The sequence below is a fragment of the Elephas maximus genome, chromosome 12 (genome assembly GCF_024166365.1).
Source record: "Elephas maximus indicus isolate mEleMax1 chromosome 12, mEleMax1 primary haplotype, whole genome shotgun sequence".
NCBI classification, from domain to species: domain Eukaryota; kingdom Metazoa; phylum Chordata; class Mammalia; order Proboscidea; family Elephantidae; genus Elephas; species Elephas maximus.
Window position 1 is genome coordinate 82,064,425 of NC_064830.1, and position 21,613 is coordinate 82,086,037.

At 40.4% G+C, this 21,613-nt stretch overlaps 1 protein-coding gene across 1 annotated transcript in view; it reads left to right on the forward strand.

Moving 5' to 3' along the window:
- Positions 1-36: 36 nt before the first annotated feature.
- MOSMO (modulator of smoothened) overlaps positions 37-21,613 on the forward strand; it is a 79,824-nt gene continuing 58,247 nt past the window's right edge. The window contains exon 1 of the mRNA XM_049904372.1: positions 37-147. Within this exon, the coding sequence (XP_049760329.1) occupies positions 42-147 (106 nt within the window). The 5' untranslated portion in view covers positions 37-41. The remainder of the gene's footprint in view (positions 148-21,613) is intronic.

Below are 21,613 nucleotides of genomic sequence, written 5' to 3' on the forward strand. Positions count from 1 at the left end.
CCTGCCCGGGGCTCGGGGGGTGGGGGGAGCGGGGCGGGGAGATGGATAAACTGACCATCATCTCAGGATGTCTCTTTCTGGCCGCCGATATCTTCGCCATCGCCAGCATCGCCAACCCGGACTGGATCAACACCGGGGAGTCGGCAGGTGAGCGGCGGGCGCGCGGGGGACGGCCGAGGGCAGAGCCAGGGGAGGGGGACCCAGGAGGAGGGTCCGCGGCGGGGGCCGGCCTGAGGAAGAAGGGGGCGGAGAGGAGACCCGGGCTGCGGAGGAAGGGCGGCCGGGGCTGAGGGAGGGAGAAGGGGACGCAGGAGAGGACGCGGCCGGCCGGGAGCGGGCCCCCGAGGCGGAGTGAGAAGTGGCCGAGGCACGGAGAGAGCCTGGCAGGTCCCGGACCGGGAAGGGTGGGGGCGGCAGCCGGCCGACTTGAGGGACCGAGGAGGCACGAGCTTCGTTCTGGATTAAAGGGGGGAAAAAAAAGTGTAAAGGTGCGAGACGGGGGGAAACTGAGGCGCCGGCGAGGGAATTGGAAAGCAGGCAGAGCCCGGGGCTGGGAGCACGAGGTCCGGGGGCTGGGGGCGAGGCCCTGTGCGGGCTGTGCGAGACGCGCCGGTGGGCGAGGGGGTCAGGTGTGACCACCCCAGGAAGCTGCTGCCCTGCGCCAGGTGCCAGGGCGGCGGGCACCGAGCCGGAGAGGCGGGGTGAATGATTGGTGCCCGGAGAGCTGGAGGTGTTGGCCGGGGCATGGGGCCTGGAGCGGTCCCCCTCCCTCCATCCCCGGCCCGCCTGGCAATGTTTGAGACCCATGTGGCTTCCGATTTCCCCTTTGAAATGTATGTGATTATAATTTTGTTTTATTTTAGCCTCGGGAGCTATAATAATACTAATAATAAACTTCATTTTATGGAGCATCTTTCATTCCGGCGCATCTCAAAACGCTTTACATATCTGAATACAAATAACCACTGCCGTCGAGTGGATTCCTACTCATAGCGACTCAGTAGGACAGAGTAGAACTGCCCAAAGGGTTTCCGAGGCCGTAACTCTTCGCGAAAGTAGACAGCCACATCTTTCTCCTGCACAGCGGCTGGTGGGTTTGAACCGCCGACCTTTCTGTTAGCAGCCAAGGCTTAACCACTGGGCCACCAGGGCTGCGGTGGATCTCAGTAAAAATAGTAGCTAAAAAAGTAAATAATACATTAGAGTTGCATTCAGCCCAACAGCAGTAGCAGTGTCTGCTGAAACACCACAGAGCTCTAGGCAGGTGAGACAAGCGTCGCTCTGAAGGGTATCTCAGGTGACCGAGCATGCATTCTTTTTTTCAGCTGGGGACACACACACACAAAAACACACACTCTCTCTCTCTCTCACACACACTCTCACACACACACTCTTACACACACACACTCTCTCTCTCACACACACACTCTCTCACACACACACACACACTCTCTCTCTCTCTCTCTCACACACACACACACACACACACGCTCATACTTCACCCACACCTGTAAGATCAAACGTTTAATGTCACGAGAGCTGATTGGAATTAAGAAATCTTTTTTTTTTTCTTTTTAAACTGCCCGTTAAGTGCAGGTGAAGGGAATAGTTTTGGGTGGGGGCAGGGGAACATGTCAAACTCTTTGAATCATTTATAATAAAAATGTATCGCTACTCTGTCAAACTTCTTGAGTATCACTTATTGTTCTGTATTTATCCTGCAGTATTTTTAGCTCTTGAAAAAAACTGTAGCTGGGACATTTGTTGCTTTCTCCTCCCTCCCTTCTCTCCCCCAATCCAGACCTAGTAATACAAAATCACACTGTCAGATTTACTGGTTATTAAAATAACACTCTAAAGAATTCTGTTGCTCTTCTTGGCCCTACAGTTTTAGCAGAGCTCTTAATTGTAAAGCGTTAAAAAAAAAAAAAAGTATCAGAACAAATTAGAGTTTGGTGATACTATGGGCTTTGTTTCTGAAAATGTAGGGGATGCCAGTGTTACTACTAGTTTGTACAGTTATATGTGTAACATCCAGCCCATGATTGTTTTTATCCTAATTACATGTGTAGTGACTCCTTTTATAAGGCTTTCTTTGGGGCTTTACATACTTGGGGAAAACGGTTTCACTGTTCTAGCAGAAAGACCCTTTTTGCAAAGAAGTTTGAGGTGGAGACGCAATAAATAAAATATATTAAATGCTCATAGAAAAGATGTAGTTGAGAGAGGGAAATGTTATATAAAAGAAACCAAACCAAACCCAGTGCCATCGAGTCGATTCCAACTCATAGTGACCCTATAGGACAGAGTAGAACTGCGCCAAAGAGTTTCCGAGGAACGCCTGGTGGATTCCAACTGCCGACCCTTTGGTTAGCAGCCATAGCACTTAACCGCTATGCCACCAGGGTCTCCTATATAAAAGAAGGAAGTGGTAATTAATAGCATAACCTTTCTGAGAAGATGGAAAGGAGCAGCATTCAAAGCAAAGAAAAGGGAACACCTTTTCTATTATATTGGTAAGAAAGCAAGGAGTACAGCTCCTTCAAAGTAGGGAAAGTCATCTGCCGTGAGTTGCCACAGAGATGGAAGGGACAGAAGTCCAAGGTTTGAAAGAAGTAGAAAATGTTTGAAATAAGTGAGTAGTCATTGCAGAGAGAACATGCGAACCAGAGACATGGTAGGATTACCTAGCAGTATTGAAGCTTAGGTGAAGTTGGTGGTCATGGTATGATAATCTCTCTGCCTTATTATTTGACCTTCTGGTAGCCATGAGTCGGTGTCAACTCAAAAGCAACTGTTTATAGCAGGGCTCAGCTATTGTGGCACCAGTGTGGTGAATTGAAAGCCAGTAGGTTTCACTCATGGCTGGGGTTTGTTAGATACATGTAACAAAATAATAGAAGGACAAAGGTGTTTCAGGTACTGGCCAAAGTAACATAGTAAAGATGGCTCATATAATCTTAGCTGGATAGAGAGTAAAAGGAAAGAGCTGAGAGGTTGGTCAGTGAAGTAGCAGATAGTATATGGTCAGTGGAATAATGGACCCAATAAAAGTGAAGATCAGTTAGAGTGGAAGTGACTGATACAGCAGAATAGAAGGGCAGGGGACTGTGGACACAGAGAGGACCATTTGGATTAGTGTTTTAGAAGGTAGACCATTTTCTTCTGATGACAAGGTTCATAATGTAACAGTGGCTGAGATGGAGTGGAAGAGGTGATTTTTTTCTAATAGCTTCATTTGTCATCTCAGAGTACCCTTCTGTTAAATAGTCTATGGCTAGAAAGACAATAGGATAGTAGGAGTAGTAGAAAATTTTTCAAAATCATATCTAATATATTACTTTTAATATCAGACAATAAACCCCCCCCAAAAAACTTAAATTGTTCACTGTTGTGCTCTTAAACTGCGGTAAGATGCACCTGAACTTTGCTTGGTGTTTGATTGAGCTAGTATAGTTTTTGGAGCCTTGGTGGTGCAGTTGTTAAGAGTTCGGCTGCTAACCAAAAGGTTGGCAGTTCAGATCCACCAGCTTCTCCTTGGAAACCCTGTGGGGCAGTCCCATTCTGTCCTATAGGGTCACTATGAGTCGGAATCAGCTCGACAGTAACAGGTATGTATGGGTAGCATAGTTTTACTTGAGCAGACAGATGCAGTCGAGTTTAAAAAAAAAAAAAAAAAATCAGTGGAGAGAAGTCCAAATAAGATCTCAGGGGTGGTGGAACTCTAGTTTTACTCCAAAAAAAAAAAAAAAAAAAACCCAGTGCCGTCAAGTTGATTCTACTCCAACACCTACACAAAAGGGACTTAATCTGGCAGCAAAACTTAGTGTGTTGTTTCCCTTCAGTGCATTATATACAGTGTAGAAAAGTTGGTTGTGATGTTTGCATTGTAGTTTTAAGAATAGATGAAGTATATTTTGAAAGTAGAACTCCTAGAACTGAAAGGTTCTGCAGAATACAGTTTGCAAACAACTGCAGTGGACTACTAGGGAAAGTTCCAGGATTCATATCCAAGTTCCATCACTTACTAATTGTGACAAGTTAGTAAAAAAAAAAAAAAAAAAAAACCCAGTGCCATGGAGTCGATTCCGACTCATAGGGTAAGTTAGTTTGCTTCTCTGTGTCTCAGTTTCCACTTCTGTAAAGTAGGGATAGTAACAGTACCTATCTCGTTGGGTTACTGTGACAATTAAAACATGTAAAACTTTAGAACAGTGCCTGACACATAGTAACACTCAAAAAGTTAGATATTACTGTTGCTGTTATTTTTACTTCCAGGTTTTTAATAACAGGTGTCAGAATCTCAGTTTTGAAATTAAAATCCAGAACTTGTTACTGTGAGAACTGGAATGTTTTCCTTATTATATGTTCTTGGAAATAAAAAACATCAAGAATAATAAGGGAAGGTCTAGACAAGTTAAATAAATTTATCTTGCCTTTTGGCATTGGACTTCATCTGTCACTCCATACTGTTCCTCCTCTTCTAGTCTCACATCTCCATATTCTGGTCTTTCTCCTCACCTTCTACTTGCGCCAACACAGAGGGAAATGAAATAATAATGAAAAAAAAAAAACACTAAAACTGAATAGAACAACGTCCTAAAATCCTGACTAATAAGCTATATTACTAGAAGATTATGGACTGTGCCTCAGACTGGCACAGGTTTTGGCTTGTTTTTATTGTATTGGTCCAGACGCAGAGAAAGTACATTCCTCTTGTTTTCAACTGAGTGTGGTAAGAATCTTTGCGCCAGTTCTAATAGTTTGTGGATTATGTACAAACTTTTGAAAACATAATGAAACAGAAAAAGATAGTACATGTCTGAGGAAAGTACATGGGGGGCACTTCTGTAAGGACCCTTAACAGTTTCTATTAATGTAACCAGAAATGTTAAATACTAGGTAAATATAATGTCAAAATTACATAATTCTGCTATGCTGAGGTCATAGTTCTGCTGGTTACTGGAATCCAACATCAATAACAATATCTTTCATTTCTTATAGTGTTTTGTAGTTTGTTTTTTTTTTAATTATAATATCCTCAGCAACACATAAAACATTTCATCAGTCTCTATAGGTACACATCAGTGACATTGTTTACATTCAAGTTGTGTACGCTTTTTCACTCTCTTTTTTTCATCTATCCCACCACCCATAACATACCTACAATGCGCGCCAAGCAAAAAAGAAAAAAAAGCCCTCTTGCCCCTTCCCTGTCACCCCAGGTAACCACTAATTACTTTTGGTTTCTATATATTTACTTATTTTGGATAAGTGCTATCATACAGTATTTGTCTTTCTGTGTCTGATTCACTTCTCTCAGCATAATGCCCTAAGGCTCATCTGTGTTTTGGCATGTATCAGGGCTTAATTACTCTTTGGCTGAGTTGTACCCATCGTATGTTTCTACCACATTTTGCTTATCCATTCATCTGTTGACGGGCATTTAGGTTGTTGCCACCTTTTGGCTGTTACGAATAGTGCTGCAGTGAACACTGGTGTACACGTGACCGTTCACATCGCTGCTTTCAGGTTTTCTGGGTATATACCTTGGAGTGGAATTGCTGGGTCATTGTGCTTTATATAGTTTGTGAAGCACTTTGACATGCGTTATTTGATGCGATTCCTTTTGCTCTTTACATTTGGCCAGTGTAGACCAATCATTTCTGCCGTTTCTGCCACATGGCAGTGCCTGAGGTTCACTACTGTACACGCCTTTCTCTTCCTGAAGTATTGCTTATATCTTGTGTATGCACACCTTTGATTTCTCTTAAGTGAGATTAAAGTTCTTCAGTGGCTGCATTTTTGCCAGATTACAGAAGAGGGAAAGGAGACTTGGGTTTCAGTGTTAGTGGTATCCTTTGCTTTGTACAAGTCTCTTAACCTCATTATTGCTACTTTCTCATCTGTAAAGAGGCAGACATTTTGGGGGGGAGTATTTTTTAGTGAGTTAATTTTAATAAGGTCAGCAGTCAAGCAAAGCTGCATCTGGTAAATCTAAATGATCTACAGACTCCAGACTCCTTTACTAAGAAATCATCGCCTTACAGCAGGAATTTCAGTGAGTAAATCATCCTGGATGGATTTGCCCGGTGTTCTTTATGAAGATTTTGGAATGCTTCCCAAAAGTCTCTTTAAGTACATGAAGGAACTCCTCCCTTTTGTCTAATCAAAATTTCTCTCTCTAGAGTTGGTTATCATATTCACATTATAGTTTTTCATAGCTAAATTAGGGTTAGTGTATTTATTCCTGAAAATATTTTCATAATTTTTCTTTTTAATTATTTAGGTGTTAGAGTGTTTAAGGAGTCTCAAAGATATCTGTTTATCTTTATTACTGATAAAGGTGATACTGGAGAGTATGGCTTCTATCTGTGGGCAGGCAGGCTTCCTATTACTTGACCTCACAACTGAACAGACGCTTAACTATCCAATCTCAGACAAGACTGGGGGACCCATCCCTATAAAACTTCCAACATGAAAGAACAGAGGTGAATGCCTGCTCTCTATGGGCAGTTTGTTCCCAATGGCAAAAAGTTGGCACAGTTTTTTCTCCTAAACTCACCAATCAAATGAAGTCATTTCTTCTGGCCTGGGAAGGAACGAATGAGGAGCAGAGAAGCTAGGAGTATTATGTGTTAGAATTCCCTCTCTCGCCTCTTCCAACCCTCTCCCCTCCACTCGCCCATCCACTCATCCCTGCCCCTAATGGATAGAAAAATCAGGAATGAAAAAAAGTCATTACCTGTTTAAAATGCTGGAGATATCTGACATTTTATGAGGAGTTACTTTTCTTTTTCCTCAAATCTGAAGATTAGCAGGTGCTTGGGAAAGTGAGTGTAAACCCTGGTGGTGTAGTGGTTAAGTATTAAGATTGCTAGCTAAAAGGTCAGCAGTTCGAATCCACCAGGCACTCCTTCGAAACTCTGTGGGGCAGTTCTGTCCTGTCCTGTGTGAGCTGGAATCAACTTGACGGCAATGGGTTTGGTTTTTGGTTTTGGAAGAGTGAAGGAGCACTGGTGGCGCACTGGTTAAGAGCTCAGGCTGCAAACAAAAAGTTGGCAGTTCGAATCCACCAGCCACTCTTTGGAAACGCTATGGGGCAGTTCTGCTCTGTCCTGTAGGGTCACTGTGAGTCGAAATGGACTCCACGGCAATGAGTTTGGTTTGGTTTTGGGGAAGTGAAAGACTTGGGATAGAGAGTGGTTGTCATTGCCCTTTCTCTTACCTTCTCCACAGGAAATTCTGGTAAACCTTAGATAAAGGTCTGTGGTCTTGGGGTTCAAGAACTATTACAAGTAGATCTGGCCTGTAAATTGGAGATCCTTGGTTTAAAATGGTAAAATTACAAGCTGCTCAAGCAGACCTATTTATTAAATACTAGAAAACTATTAAATAATAAGCCCCTTTCCCCTGAACTGTGACAACTTCAATGATCACAAAGGTGTTTTCTCACACAGGGGCTCTGTAGCATAAGTTATTAAACAGGTGAGCAAACCTACCTAGAACTTTGTTTTGTCAATCACTTTAGACATGACTTGTAGAGAAGGACAAAATTTGGTTACCTAGGAAGGCAAAAATCTTGATGTTGTGTTCTTTCATTTAAAAAGCCTTAACAAAATGCATTGGCCTTTTAAGGCTTTTTTATTCCCCGGGGGCGGGGGGGGGATTTTAAAACAGATTTATTGAGATATAATCCACATAACCATAAAATTAACCCATTTCAAGTGTACAGTTCAGTGACTTTTATATATTGTCAGTTGTACATCCATCACCACAGTCAACTTTAGAACTTTTTCATCATCCCAAAAAGAAACCTCTCACCCCTTAGCTATCACCCCAAGCCTCCAACTTCCCGCACCCCCAACCGTAGGAAAACACTAATTCATTTTCTGTTTATATGGATTTACCTATTCTAGACATTTCATATAAATGGAATCATATATGATGCCTTGTGGCCGGATTCTTTCATTTGACATAATGTTTTCAAGGTTTATCCATATTATAACATGAATCGGTACTTTATTTCTTTTTATTACCATTTAATATTTCATTGTATGACTGCACCACATTTTGTTTATTCATTCGACAGTTGATGGACACTTGAGTCAGTAAATTCTTTTTACTTCTGAGGTTAACACTTCTTCATAATGGTAAAGGGGTACAAAGAACTTTTTTTAAAGTGACATTACCAGTATTACTTATTTCAGCATATCAGGTAATAAGAACTTTGAATAAAAACCCAAAGAGCAGTCTTTTTAGTGTTCACGGAACATGCTTTAAGCTTCAAATTGTTTATGATACGCTGACTAGACCAGATTTTCCAATATGAGATTAGATTTCCTGAACGAAGCATTTATTTCCTTTACAACCTTAATTCCAAAAGTCATCTGTTTTTGCTGTTACCAAAGAGATGTAGCCACTTCAGTATGGAGGGTATAAGCTAGTAGGCCTATATGTTTTGGAGGAAGGGAATTTGGGACCCAGAGTATGGCATGAGGAAATGGAAATCGCTAGAAGGAAGGAAATGCAGGAAAAGAAATTACAGAGTGATGACTGCCGATGCATTCGTTAAACTGGCCATACTTGCTGAAGCCTTATCACTTGGCTGCCAGAGCCCCTTTCAGAGCAGGCATAGAAATAGTCATATACATTAGATCTCCACTGCCCAGCCTAGTGTGTTCTAAAACAATGTTGTAGTTATTTAACCCCTTTCCTGATAAATACTTGGTTCGGATCGGAGTTGCAGTGTAATAAAGTGGTTAGTGAAGATTTAGAATCAGATTTCTAGATTCGGTTCTTGGGTTCCCTTTTTATTAGTTTTATGGTTTGGGACAAGGAATTTGATTTCTCAGCTGTAAAATGAGGATGATAAATGTATCTCAGAGGGTAATGTAAGGAATTAAAATACATCCTGTGAAGACTTAGCACTTGGCCTGACACATAGTAAATACCCAGATGTTAGTCAGAATTACTTATTGTATAAGAGATAAAAACATCTGAAATTTTTACTGTTTCTCTTTTTTATTGTCCAGTTGTCCATCTTATATATTTACTTATACCCTGTCTTTTTCCAGGAAGAGATTTAATGCAACATGGGGTGTCTGTGTTTGAATATTCCTGAAACTCGGCTGGGTCCAATCTGAGAAGAGACTGCACAGCCAGTACCAAAACCAAGAAGTGTATTGGGTTTACTGTATATGCTTCTGAACTGATTAAAGAGGTTTTCTAAGTGAAGGGAAGCCTAGCATACTGTAAAGGACACACAAGTTTTGGAGTCAAACCAACTTGTAGTCAAATCCCAGTCCCACTGTCATGGGTTGAATTGTGTCACCCAAATATATGCATCAACTTGGTTAGGCCATGATTCCCAGTATTGTGTGGTTGTCCTCCATTTTGTGATTTTCCTATGTGTTATAAATCATAATCGCTGCCTGTGGTTAAAGAGGATTAGGGTGGAATGTAACACCCTTGCTCAGGTCACGTCTTTGATCCAAATATAAAGGGAGTTTCCCCAGGGTGTGGCCCACACCACCTTTTATCTCCTAAGAGATAAAAGGAAAGGGAAGCAAGCAGAGAGTTGGGGACCTCATACCACCAAGAAAGCAGTGCCAGGAGTAGAGCGTGTCCTTTGGACACAGGGGCCCTCCATGGAGAAGCTCCTAGTCTGGGGGAAGATTGATAAGAAGCTGACAGAGAAAGCGTTTCCCCGGAGCTGACGCCCTGAGTTTGGACTTTTAGCCTACTTTACTGTGAGGAAGTAAACTTCTTTTTGTTAAAGCCATCCACTTGTGGTATTTTCGTTAGAGCAGCACTAGATGACTAAGACATCACTATTTGCCAGCCATGTAATTGATCTTAGGCAAGTTGTAGTTGAGGGTTTTTATTATTAATAGAAATTATATTATTCAGATCAGGTTAATATATCTTTTAGCACTTCCAGTTGCTAAATGGCAGGCTCAGACCCCCACAGCCTGTTCTCCTGTAGGTTAGAGTATTAACCACAATGCACTGTGAAAATCATTTAGTTCAGAAGTATTTTTAAAGGAGTATATCCAAGAGCTGATGATCTATGAGCTTTACAGTTAGAATGTCAAGTCAGTGTGCCTCAAAGTCTGAAAATCAGTTTGAAACATATCAGATAGTTGTATCTTTATGGAAACCTGGCAAGCAGTATAACTGAACATTCAGTTCTAGTTTACAGGATAAAATATTTTTTTCTAGTTATCATTAGCTTCTGTAATGCAACTGAATTTTTCTTTTTTTCCTTACACCATTTCAATGCATACTTAAGTAGTGGGCCATATTGCATAATCTTACAGGGGAAATTTAGACACTTAATGAAGTGTTGCTGTTTATGAAATTGTTATTGTTGAGTTATAAATAAGGGTTTCATCATGCCGCTTAAATGGATAATTTTTTTACATGGTGACCTTGTGTTATTTCCTTCCTCCAGGAGATTAGATTGTACAGCGACAGCAGTGACTTTGTATAGGTATAAATTTCGTATTTATAGCTTTGCCTGTTTGTGATGGTTTATGTAAACATGACATTGATTTCTTTTTCGTTGTCAGAATGTTTTATTTTTAAGCTCTGAAGCTACATGTTTATTTCCAAGTACATTCTAGAATTCTTTGCCTAACTAGCAGCTAGCTGCCAAAAAGTTTAATATTTACAACACCTGGTCCAGTCGGTAGTACAACAGATTGGGAATAGTGGCAACAATATTTCATCCTTTATCCAGCGTAGACTGATAAAAAGTAATGTTTAACAAGGGTATTGTGAAAATACTAGAGAGGTTAGATAAGAGCCGTGAGAGAACCTATAGATCTTTAAATATCAGGGTACCTAAAAATAAGCATCTGGATCAAAGTCACTTTTTAATAATAAACCTATGTAAACTTTACTGTGTATTTTCTCATTAGCTGTAAATTATGGGGAAGAGACTCCTTACCAGATACGCCATGAGCAAGTAAAATATGATGTTCCTTTGGGATTTATTGCTTTAGAGTTGACAAAATAAAGAGCATATGGATTTGAGTGTTGCGATCAGTGATATTTGGAAATCCTGGTAGCGTAGTGGTTAAGTGCTATGGCTGCTAACCAAGAGGTCGGCAGTTCAGATCTACCACGCGCTCCTTGGAAACTCTATGGAGCAGTTCTACTCTGTCCCATAGGGTTGCTATGAGTTGGAATTGACTCGACGGCAGTGGGTTTTTTTTTTTTTAATCAGTGATATTTACATACAGTTGTGTGTAACAACAAATGTGTATCATTTGCTTACGTGAAGTTGCACAGTGTATGATTCCAATTCAGTTTTGAAGCAAACTGACATTTCTTTGAATCACTGCTCTTTTTTTTTTTTTTAATTAGGAAAAGGCTACCCTTTTTTATACTAGCTTTGCTATAAATAAAAGGTCACATTTGGCATTTTGACACTTGCTGTTGTATATGTGAGCAAGAAGGCAGCTGTTGACTTTTAATATAGATCTGTTCAACTAGGGACCATATACTACTATCATTAGAGATGAAATAGGAGTAAAGAAAAATGCAGTTAGTTGGGTCTAGTAAGAAAATGGGAGAGCAGAATTGCAAAATTTTCATAGGTCTCCCTATTTGCAATGTATTCTCAGTAAGTTATTCACCTGGAATATTGCTGGGTATAGTTTCAGCTATAATACTAGATAGGCCATGCTCAGATCAATTCTGCTGGTCTCACTAACTTCCAAAGGCAGAGATCTCAAAGGCCTCTTAGACTATCAAAGATACGACCATTTCATTTATAAATTACCATCAAAATCTTTAGTTTACTATGAATATTCCTTAAGTCTTCCCATAGGTATTCCTTCATACCCCTGACTTTATTCCAGTCTCGCCACAAATGCTTATTGAAGTATCTGTGGTCTGTAAGGAACTGTACTAAATAATCAGAGGGATTACATTTAAGCACGAGAAAAAATGTTTTTTCTTCGAGGAATTTATATTCTGGGAAGATAAAGTGCTACGTGTGTGTATGCACACATATGTATGTATGTATATGTGTTTTTATATGTGTGCGTGTGTGCATATATATGTATATATGAAATATCCAAGCCATGGTATTTTCAGTTGCCTTGTATGTGTGCAAAGCTGGACAGTGAATAAGGAAGACTGAAGAAGAATTGATGCATCTGAATTATGGTGTTGGCAAAGAATATTGAATATACCATGGACTGCCAGAAGAACAAACAAATCTGTCTTAAAAGAAGTACAAGACCTCGTCTCATGTACTTTGGACATGTTATCAGGAGGGACCAGCCCCTGGAGAAGGACATCATGCTTGGTGAAGTAGAGGGTCAGTGAAAAAGAGGAGGACCCTCAACGAGATGTATTGACACAGTGGCTGCAACAGTAGACTCAAATATAGATGGCACAGAGCTAGGCATTGTTTCATTCTGTTGTACATGGGATCGCTGTGAGTCGGAACTGACTCAACAGCACGTAACAACAACATATATATGAAATAATAAGCGTCAAATATATGATAAACTATGATGAGGTGGTCAGGAAGGAAATGGAATTAGAGTTTAACAGATGATGCATTTAATAATGAGCATTTAAATGGTTAGGAAGACTTGGACAGTGTTTGTCCTTGAAGGTAGAGTGGGATGAGTAAAGGTAGAAGGCAGGGAAATTTCCATTCCAGTCCATTTCTATACATTGCTGCTAAATTTTTCTTTCTAAAGGACAAATATAATAATACTTACATAACATTTACTTTGTGACATACTATTCTAAGAACTTTAAATAGATTAGTTAATTCTCACAACATCCCTATATAAGGTAAGTGCTGTTATTATCCCCACAAGATACAGAGAGGTTAAATAATGTGCCCAAGGTCACATAGCTGATAAGTGCAAGACCCAAGGTTTGAACCCAGGAAATCTAGCTCTAAAGTTTTTTCTCTTAACCACTGCATGTGCTTACACCAGAAGCCTTCAGCGACTCTTCATTTTCCAAAGAACAAAAGACACTCACCCTTCACAATATGGCTCTAACTTACCTGTCCAACCTTAGATCCTACTCTTTTTCCTACATGGATCTACATGATAGCCCGTCTGTATTACTTTCTGTTTTATAAATACAATCTATATTCTTATCTCTAAGCCTTTGCTTACATTATTTATTCTCAGCTGAAACACCCTCTCATTCTTCTTGGTGCCTGTCTTAGCAGTGTCCTACCCATCTTCCAAACATATTTCAACTGCCATCTTCATGAAGACCTTTCTTAATCTCTCTAACCTAAAGTGATTTTTCCCCCATTGATTACTAACACCTTTGACAGTTTCCTTGTAGCGTACCTGTACCTTAGTTATTTGAGTGTTACTTGTCCTCTTTTCTAGTGCAGATTTTAAGTTCTTTAAGAGTAGGGGATGTAATTTATTGATCTCTGTACGTTAGGTAGTACACAGTCCAAGCTTGCACATTGCAGGAAAGAGGAAATGTCATGGTTGACACTAAGATTCTGAACCTGGGGCAGGGAATAGAATAGGAAATTTTGGAGAGTGAATGAGTTTGCTTTAGACATGTTCCGTTTTAAGTGAGAGTAGAATATCCAAGCAGAAAGAGACTAGAGTTCAGGAGAGGGGTGATGGTTCATGCTCCCGCTCTTATCTCATTTTCACAAATATGATTCTTAAATTGTTACATATATCAAATTAGGAAACTCTGGTGGCATAGTGGTTAAGTGCTATGGCTGCTAACCTAAGGTTCGGCAGTTCGAATCCACCAGGCGCTCCTTGGAAACTCTATGGGGCAGTTCTACTCTGTCCTGTAGGGTTGCTATGAGTCAGAATTGACTCGACGGCAGTGGGTTTATATCAAATTATTTTTCAGTGACTGTATAGCCACACAATTCAGTCTTAATTTTTTGAGATTTATCTGTGGTTTCCGTTTGGAAAATCAGGTCTAGCTACCATATAGTCGTTCCCAACTCCCTATAGGACAGAGTATAGAACTGCCCCATAGGGTTTCCAAGAAGCAGCTGGTAGATTCAAACTGCCAGCCTCTGTGCTACCAGGGCTCCAGCATACTATAAAATGAAAGTTAATTTGTAAGTTGATTGGTTGATTCTCTGGGTCAGTACAGGAGTTAGAGTTCTAGGCTAGCCCATAAGATCATGTTGTGGCTGAAATATTTATGTCTGTAAGAAAGAGTAGAAAGCAGTACAGTATGTTGAAATTGTACGATAAACAGCATTGAAAAAAGGAAAAAGAAAGCATAACATTTTTATTTCTTTGTCAGTTTGACTTCAAAGCTTATGACATTTCTTCTGTGTGATATAGGTACTTGGTTTTTGGCTTACAGATCGCCCTAACAAAGGAAAAAATGAGAGCATTTACAGAACATGTGTGTTTAAGAGATTTCCTGATGAGGAATAACCTGAGGTAGAGTTAACTCAGCAGAGATGAGGAAGGAGTGTATGAGAGCATAGAGTACATATGTGTGTGGTGTGTTATCGTGGGGGTGGGCATGGGGAGATGAGGAAATTGTAATGGGTAAACCATCTTTTCCATGGGGAAGCAAAGTGATAAAAAAGAGATGTTCGATCTGATGTTCCTCATGCGAGCCCCTGAGAGGGGCCGTTGGTCTGGGCTGGTATGGTTACTCTTTGCTGATGGTACCCCAGTGGCTGGATGAAGTTGTAACCGGTCTGTTCCAGGTCTGCGCGGCACGGCCATAGAGATATGAAATTGGTGAAAGCGAAAGAAGCAGCTTTATTTGGTTGGCCAAGCAATGGAGCACACCGGGACTTGCGTCGCCAAGATGGCTCACAGAACAATAGCCCAAGGAGTTTATATGGGTGAAGTAAATCGAGTCTGGGGTCTTCAGGAACTCTTGAGGTGGGACCAGCTTGCTGATTGGCCTGGCCCAAAAAGATGTTCCCCTGGTAGTCCAGACTTTCTGCCCTTGCTCACTTTAAAAAGGGGGGGTCTCTCAAACCTGATCTTAAGCTCGAACCCCTCGCATCTGAAAGCCTTCCCCCAGTCTTGAGCCGTTAAAGTTTGGTTCTGCCTGGTGGGAGAAGAGTTCTGGGGTCACCCAGAGGATGGAGGTCAATGGTTCTGCATGTGTCGGGCAGGCAAGATCTAGTTCTTGCCAGTTTCAGATGGTCCTGCCACCCCAGTCTCTTGTTTTCATCAACTTGGCCAGAAAACAGGAAGCATACCTAAATAAGGGGCTAGCTTAAAGACAGGGAGCTAGTTTCTGTATCACAGAGGATGGGAGGCACAGCCCTTTGCCTGTTCAAGATAACGGACAGACTGCCAGTTTCAAAGTATACGCCAGCTAGGGTATGAAATGCCACAAATTGAGAATTTTTAACTTGAAAAGTACCTATATTGAAAAAAAAAATATTGAAACCTGGGTTCTAATTCTGGCTTCTCCATAAATGTTTTGTTTGACTTGGAAAGTTGCCTAATTGTTTATTCTTTATTTTCCCCAGCTGAAAAGTAGTTCTGTGTCTCCTCTTCATCCCCATGAATTCCATCTCTTAATTTGAAGTAAAAGCTAGTATATAGACTATGTTGAATTTTTAAAAAGTATTTTATACCTAAACATAAAGACTAAAACGATAAAGATCATGGAAGAAAAAATTGGGACAACCCTAGGAGCCCTAATACAAGGTATAAACAGAATACAAAACATTACCAAAAATGATGAAGAGAAACCCGATAACTGGGAGCTCCTAAAAATCAAACACCTCTGCTCATCTAAAGACTTCTCCAAAAGAGTAAAAAGACCACCTACAGACTGGGAAAGAATTTTCAGCTATGACATCTCCGACCAGCGCCTGATCTCTAAAATCTACATGATTCTGTCAAAACTCAACCACAAAAAGACAAACAATCCAATCAAGAAGTGGGCAAAGGATATGAACACACATTTCACTAAAGAAGATATTCAGGCAGCCAACAGATACATGAGAAAATGCTCTCGATCATTAGCCATTAGAGAAATGCAAATTAAAACTACGATGAGATTCCATCTCACACCAGCAAGGCTGGCATTAATCCAAAAAACACAAAATAATAAATGTTGGAGAGGCTGCGGAGAGATTGGGACTCTCATACACTGCTGGTGGGAATGTAAAATGGTACAACCACTTTGGAAATCCATCTGGCGTTATCTTAAACAGTTAGAAATAGAACTACCATACAACCCAGAAATCCCACTCCTCGGAATATACCCAAGAGAAATAAGAGCCTTCACACAAACAGATATATGCACACCCATGTTTATTGCAGCTCTGTTTACAATAGCAAAAAGTTGGAAGCAACCAAGGTGTCCATCTACGGATGAATGGGTAAATAAATTGTGGTATATTCACACAGTGGAATCCTACGCATCGATAAAGAACAGTGACGAATCTGTGAAACATTTCATAACATGGAGGAACCTGGAAGGCATTATGCTGAGCGAAATTAGTCAGAGGCAAAAGGACAAATATTGTATAAGACCACTATTATAAGATCTTGAGAAATAGTAAACCTGAGAAGAACACATACTTTTGTGGTTACGAGGGGGGGAGGGAGGGAGGGAGGGAGGGAGAGGGTTTTTTATTGATTAATCAGTAGATAAGAACTGCTTTAGGTGAAGGGAAAGACAACACTCAATACATGGAAGGTCAGCTCAATTGGACTGGACCAAAAGCAAAGAAGTTGCCGGGATAAAATGAATGCTTCAAAGGTCAGCGGAGCAAGTGCGGGGGTCTGGGGACCATGGTTTGCGGGGACTTCTAAGTCAATTGGCAAAATAATTCTATTATGAAATCATTCTGCATCCCACTTTGAAATGTGGCGTCTGGGGTCTTAAATGCTAACAAGCGGCCATCTAAGATGCAGCAATTGGTCTCAACCCACCTGGAGCAAAGGAAAATGAAGAACACCAAGGCCACACGACAACTAAGAGCCCAAGAGACAGAAAGGGCCACATGAACCAGAGACCTACATCATCCTGAGACCAGAAGAACTAGTTGGTGCCCGGCCACAATCGATGACTGCCCTGACAGGGAGCACAGCAGAGGACCCCTAAGGGAGCAGGAGATCAGTGGGATACAGACCCCAAATTCTCATAAAAAGACCAAACTTAATGGTCTGACTGAGACTGGAGGAATCCCGACGGCCATGGTCCCCAGACCTTCTGTTGACACAGGACAGGAACCATCCCCGAAGACAACTCATCAGAAATGAAAGGGACTGGTTAGCGGGTGGGAGAGAGACGCTGATGAAGAGTGAGCTAATGATATCAGGTGGACACTCGAGATTGTGTTGGCAACTCTTGTCTGGAGGGGGGATGGGAGGATAGAGAGAGAGGGAAGCCGGCAAAATTGTCAAGAAAGGAGAGACTGAAAGGGCTGACTCAAGAGGGGGAGAGCAAGTGGGAGTAGGGAGTGAGATGTATGTAAACTTATATGTGACAGACTGATTGGATTTGTAAACGTTCACTTGAAGCTTAATAAAAGTTATTTAAAAAAAAAAAGTATTTTATTAAGTTATAGTAAAAAAATTATAGGCGTTGAAGTCAGAAGTCAGTTCAAATTCCAGCTCAGTTCAGATTTACCAGCTGTTGATGTTAATGGATTGAATTGGGCACCCCAAAGATGTGTCAGTTTGGCTAGGCCATGATTCCTAGTGTTGTGTGATTGTCAACCGTTTTGTCATCTGTGTGTTGTAAATCCTGCCTCTGTGATGTTACTGAGGTGGGATTAGCGGCAGTTATGTTAATGAGACAAGACTCAATCTACAAGATTAAGTTGTGTTTTAAATCAACCTCTTTTGAGATATAAAAGAGAGAAGTGAGCAGAGAGACATGGGGACTTCATACCATCAAGAAACAAGAGCCAGGAGAATAGTGCATCCTTTGAACCCAGAGTCCCTGCACTGAGAAGCTCCTCTACAGGGAAAGATTGATGACAAGGACCCTTCCACAGAGCTGACAGAGAGAGAAAACCTTCCCCTAGAGCTGGCACCCTGAATTAGGACTTCTAGCCTCCCAGACTGTGAGAGAATAAAACTTTGTTAAAGCTACCCACTTGTGGTATTTCTGTTACAGCAGCTCTAGATAACCAAGACACTTGGCCTTTTTGAGTATTAGCTCCCTCATTTTTAAGTGGGATAACATCTCTTACCTTGGAAGGTGTTTGTAACAATTAAAGTTAATATACCTGAAACACCAGCCACACTATAGGGATATGTGGTAGCTATTGTGGTTAAGCAACTAAACAGATCAATCTCTTATCATATTTCATACTGAAATGTAATATTGCAATTGATTATTTACCCACTATATAGTATGAAAAGCAGTCTTTAGACAGCTTCAGACACGTAGTTGCCCATCTTTTACCAGACACACTAATGGTACCCTGATAATTGCTTGGAATTTTGCCTTCTTGCACCGTAGTAGTGCACTAAGGGAAGAGAATACCAGTCAGCCTACCCAAATATTTATATACAAGCGCTGTTCTTCGTGTCAAAGGTAACATGTGTTTGGGGATTTTCCAGTAATGATGATAGGTTATGCTGAGTCATTATCATTTTGTCAACCATATTCTAGCTAACATTTGCTAAGTGGCTTATGGTTATTGTCTGTGGCCCCAGAGTAGATTTCCATCCAACTGGCTAATATGTAAAATGTAGCTCTGACATCATGAGTTGAGGTCAGTAACCAAGTCGTAGGTAAGGGGTTCTAACAGTAAGGATGATTGATAATCACAGGTAGCCTAGGAAATGATTTATGGTATTTTTTTATAGTTCTGTTCATTATCTTATTATGAAACAAAATGTGAAACTCTTTATATTTTGTTAGCCTGTAGATGAAATAGTTACTTTGAGGGTTTAAAATTATAAAATCATAATTCTGTCACTTAAACCGTAGAGACCAGGGACACAATAGAACGTCCTGGGTAGAATGGGAGGAAAATGTAGGACAAAATACAAATTCCTGAAAAAGACCAGACTTAATGGACCTATAGAGACTAGAGGAACCCCTGAGACTGTCGCCCTAAAATACCCTTTGAACTTGAAACAGAAGCCACTCTCAGAGGTCGTCTTTCAGCTAAATAATAGATTGGCTTATAAAATAAACAATATTACGCATGAGTAATGCGCTGTCTTAAACAGTCAACTGTATGAGACCAAATGGTCAACACTTACCTAAAAGCAAAGATGAGAAGGCAAGGAGGGCAGGGAAGCTGTATCAGTGGAAACAATGGAAATAATGAGAATGCTGACACATTGTGAAAATTATAACCAGTGTCACAGAGCAATTTGTATAAAAACTGTTAAATGGGAACTTCATTTGCTGTGTAAACTTTGACCTAAAACACAATAAAATATTTTTTTTAATGTAGAGTTTTCTGTAAAAAAAAAAAAAAAGAAAGAAAAACCATAGAAATGAAAAGAGCTATCATCTTATTTAACACAAATATGGACAGTCATGGATCTGCATATTAGGTCACCTTCAGGACTTCCACTCTTTGTACTTTAGATGAAGGTTTACAGAGCAAACTAGTTTCTCATTAAACACACATGTTGTTTTGTGACATTGGTTGCCAACCGCACGACATGTCAAAACTCTCCCCTTTTCAACCTTGGGTTCCCCATTACCAGGTTTCCTAGTGGGCTCCCACTCTTGATAAGACTTAGTGAGTTAGACTCAGAAGACAAACTCTTGTATGTGAAAATGTTGCTGATAGAGGAGTGATACAAGAGCTTTAGAGGACTATTTCTAATATCTGCCTACTTAACCATCCAGAAGGTAGCTATCATCCCATCACCATTTGGAATCATACCAATAGCTATGTAAGACATGTGCTTTAAGTAGACCACCCTATATTTAAAAATTAATTATCTTTTATTGTGAGTATCTTCACAGTTGTTAGGGGGGCTGAGTACATTATGGGTTTTCTCAATTTCATTTCTTTTTTGCCCCTAAGTTGTCAGGCAGTGCTTTTGTTCTCTCTGTGTTAGCCTGGAGTTAACTAAAATATTTTATCCCTTACGCATCACCTCCTATGGCCCTCAGCCCTCCCACTTGGAACCTGTTGTGGCAAATTCCCAACTTGACCATTCAAAGAGTTCATACCCAGATGAAAAGTCTGTGGTGCTGTTGTCATCAGCCGTTTTGAATGGTCAGGGGCACTGGTGCAGAACTCACCGACTTTCATGTACCCTCTCAGAGACCGCTGCAGGGCACTGCTGTGCTCAGGCCCTGGTTTTCTGAGCTTGGAGTTTTATGAGTTTTTTGAAAGAATCCATCCACTGCTCTATGGAAGAAGAGGAAGAGGGTCATGTTTCAACTGTGTTGATACAGGTTACAGAGATACTTCGTTTCTGTGAACCTGCTCTGTCTTACACATCCCAGAAATTCTTTAGTGATGCTGCTTTGTTGATGATGTCCTTGTTGTTTTTACATGCTACTGTAGAATTTTTTTTGTTTTAAATATTGTCTTGGTCATTTCAGTGGGATTTGGAGAAAGAAGGAGAGTAAATTGACTCATTTCACCCTGTTGAAATCTCACCATCCAAAGATGTTTAATAAATGATAATTAAATGAGAGAAATCAGTGAGTGGTTACGGCAGTTGATTAGACCTAAATAACATTTACAGATATTTATTGGAGATTTAGGCCATATATGCTTATTGTAAAATTTTATTAGTAAGGGGAAAGCTATGATACAGTAATTTTCCTAAGATTACACATCTCTTAGGTGAATAAGCCAGAAAATGTTTAAATTCTGTGGCCCCAGTTTATGGTGGGACATGTGTCTGATCAGTTAAAATCCAGGAGACATAGCTAAGTGGTTAAGAGCACAGAGCCTGCGCGCAAATTCTATCTGTGCCACTTACTAGCAGTGTGATCTTGGGCAACATACCTCAGAGGGCTATTTGATGATTAAAGCATTAATGTATATAAAACACTTAAAGTACCTGGCACGTAATGCTATGTAAATGACAACTAAAATCAATGGGACTAACTTTTGGAGATTCTTTTCTTTTCAATAGCCATAAGCAGCTGTCTTATAAAAAAAAAAAATAATCGATCATAAATACTATATAGTTTTTAAGCCATAGATGTAAATGTCTGTCACCACTACTAGAATATGCATTCTGGTCCATTGGGACAGCTGACCAAAGTTTCATTTTGAAGTGGGAAGAGTAGTCAGAATATGGGCTTTGCTTGAATCATTTATGTTTCACATATTCAGAAAATTTAAGATAATAGAAAAAAGCAAATCCTAATATTGAATACAAACTGAAACCAATGATCCTAAACTGTATATCAAATTGATGATCTAACTATTTAGGACAAAAGAATTCAGGTAACTTTGAACGTAGTATTCTGAATGTGCTCCCTTAGTGGGATACAGTCTAAGACAAAAAGAATTGCAAAAAAGTGCTGAACTTTACTTAATAGGCAGCAACCCCCTACAACAGCTCTACAGGGGAATTGTTATCCCCATTTTGCTGATGAGGAAGCATGTTGAGAGAGGAGAAGTGATTTGCCTGACATTTAATTAGAAGGTGGCAGAGCTGTATTCCAAAGCCCATGCTCTCTTCATTATACTGTGTTG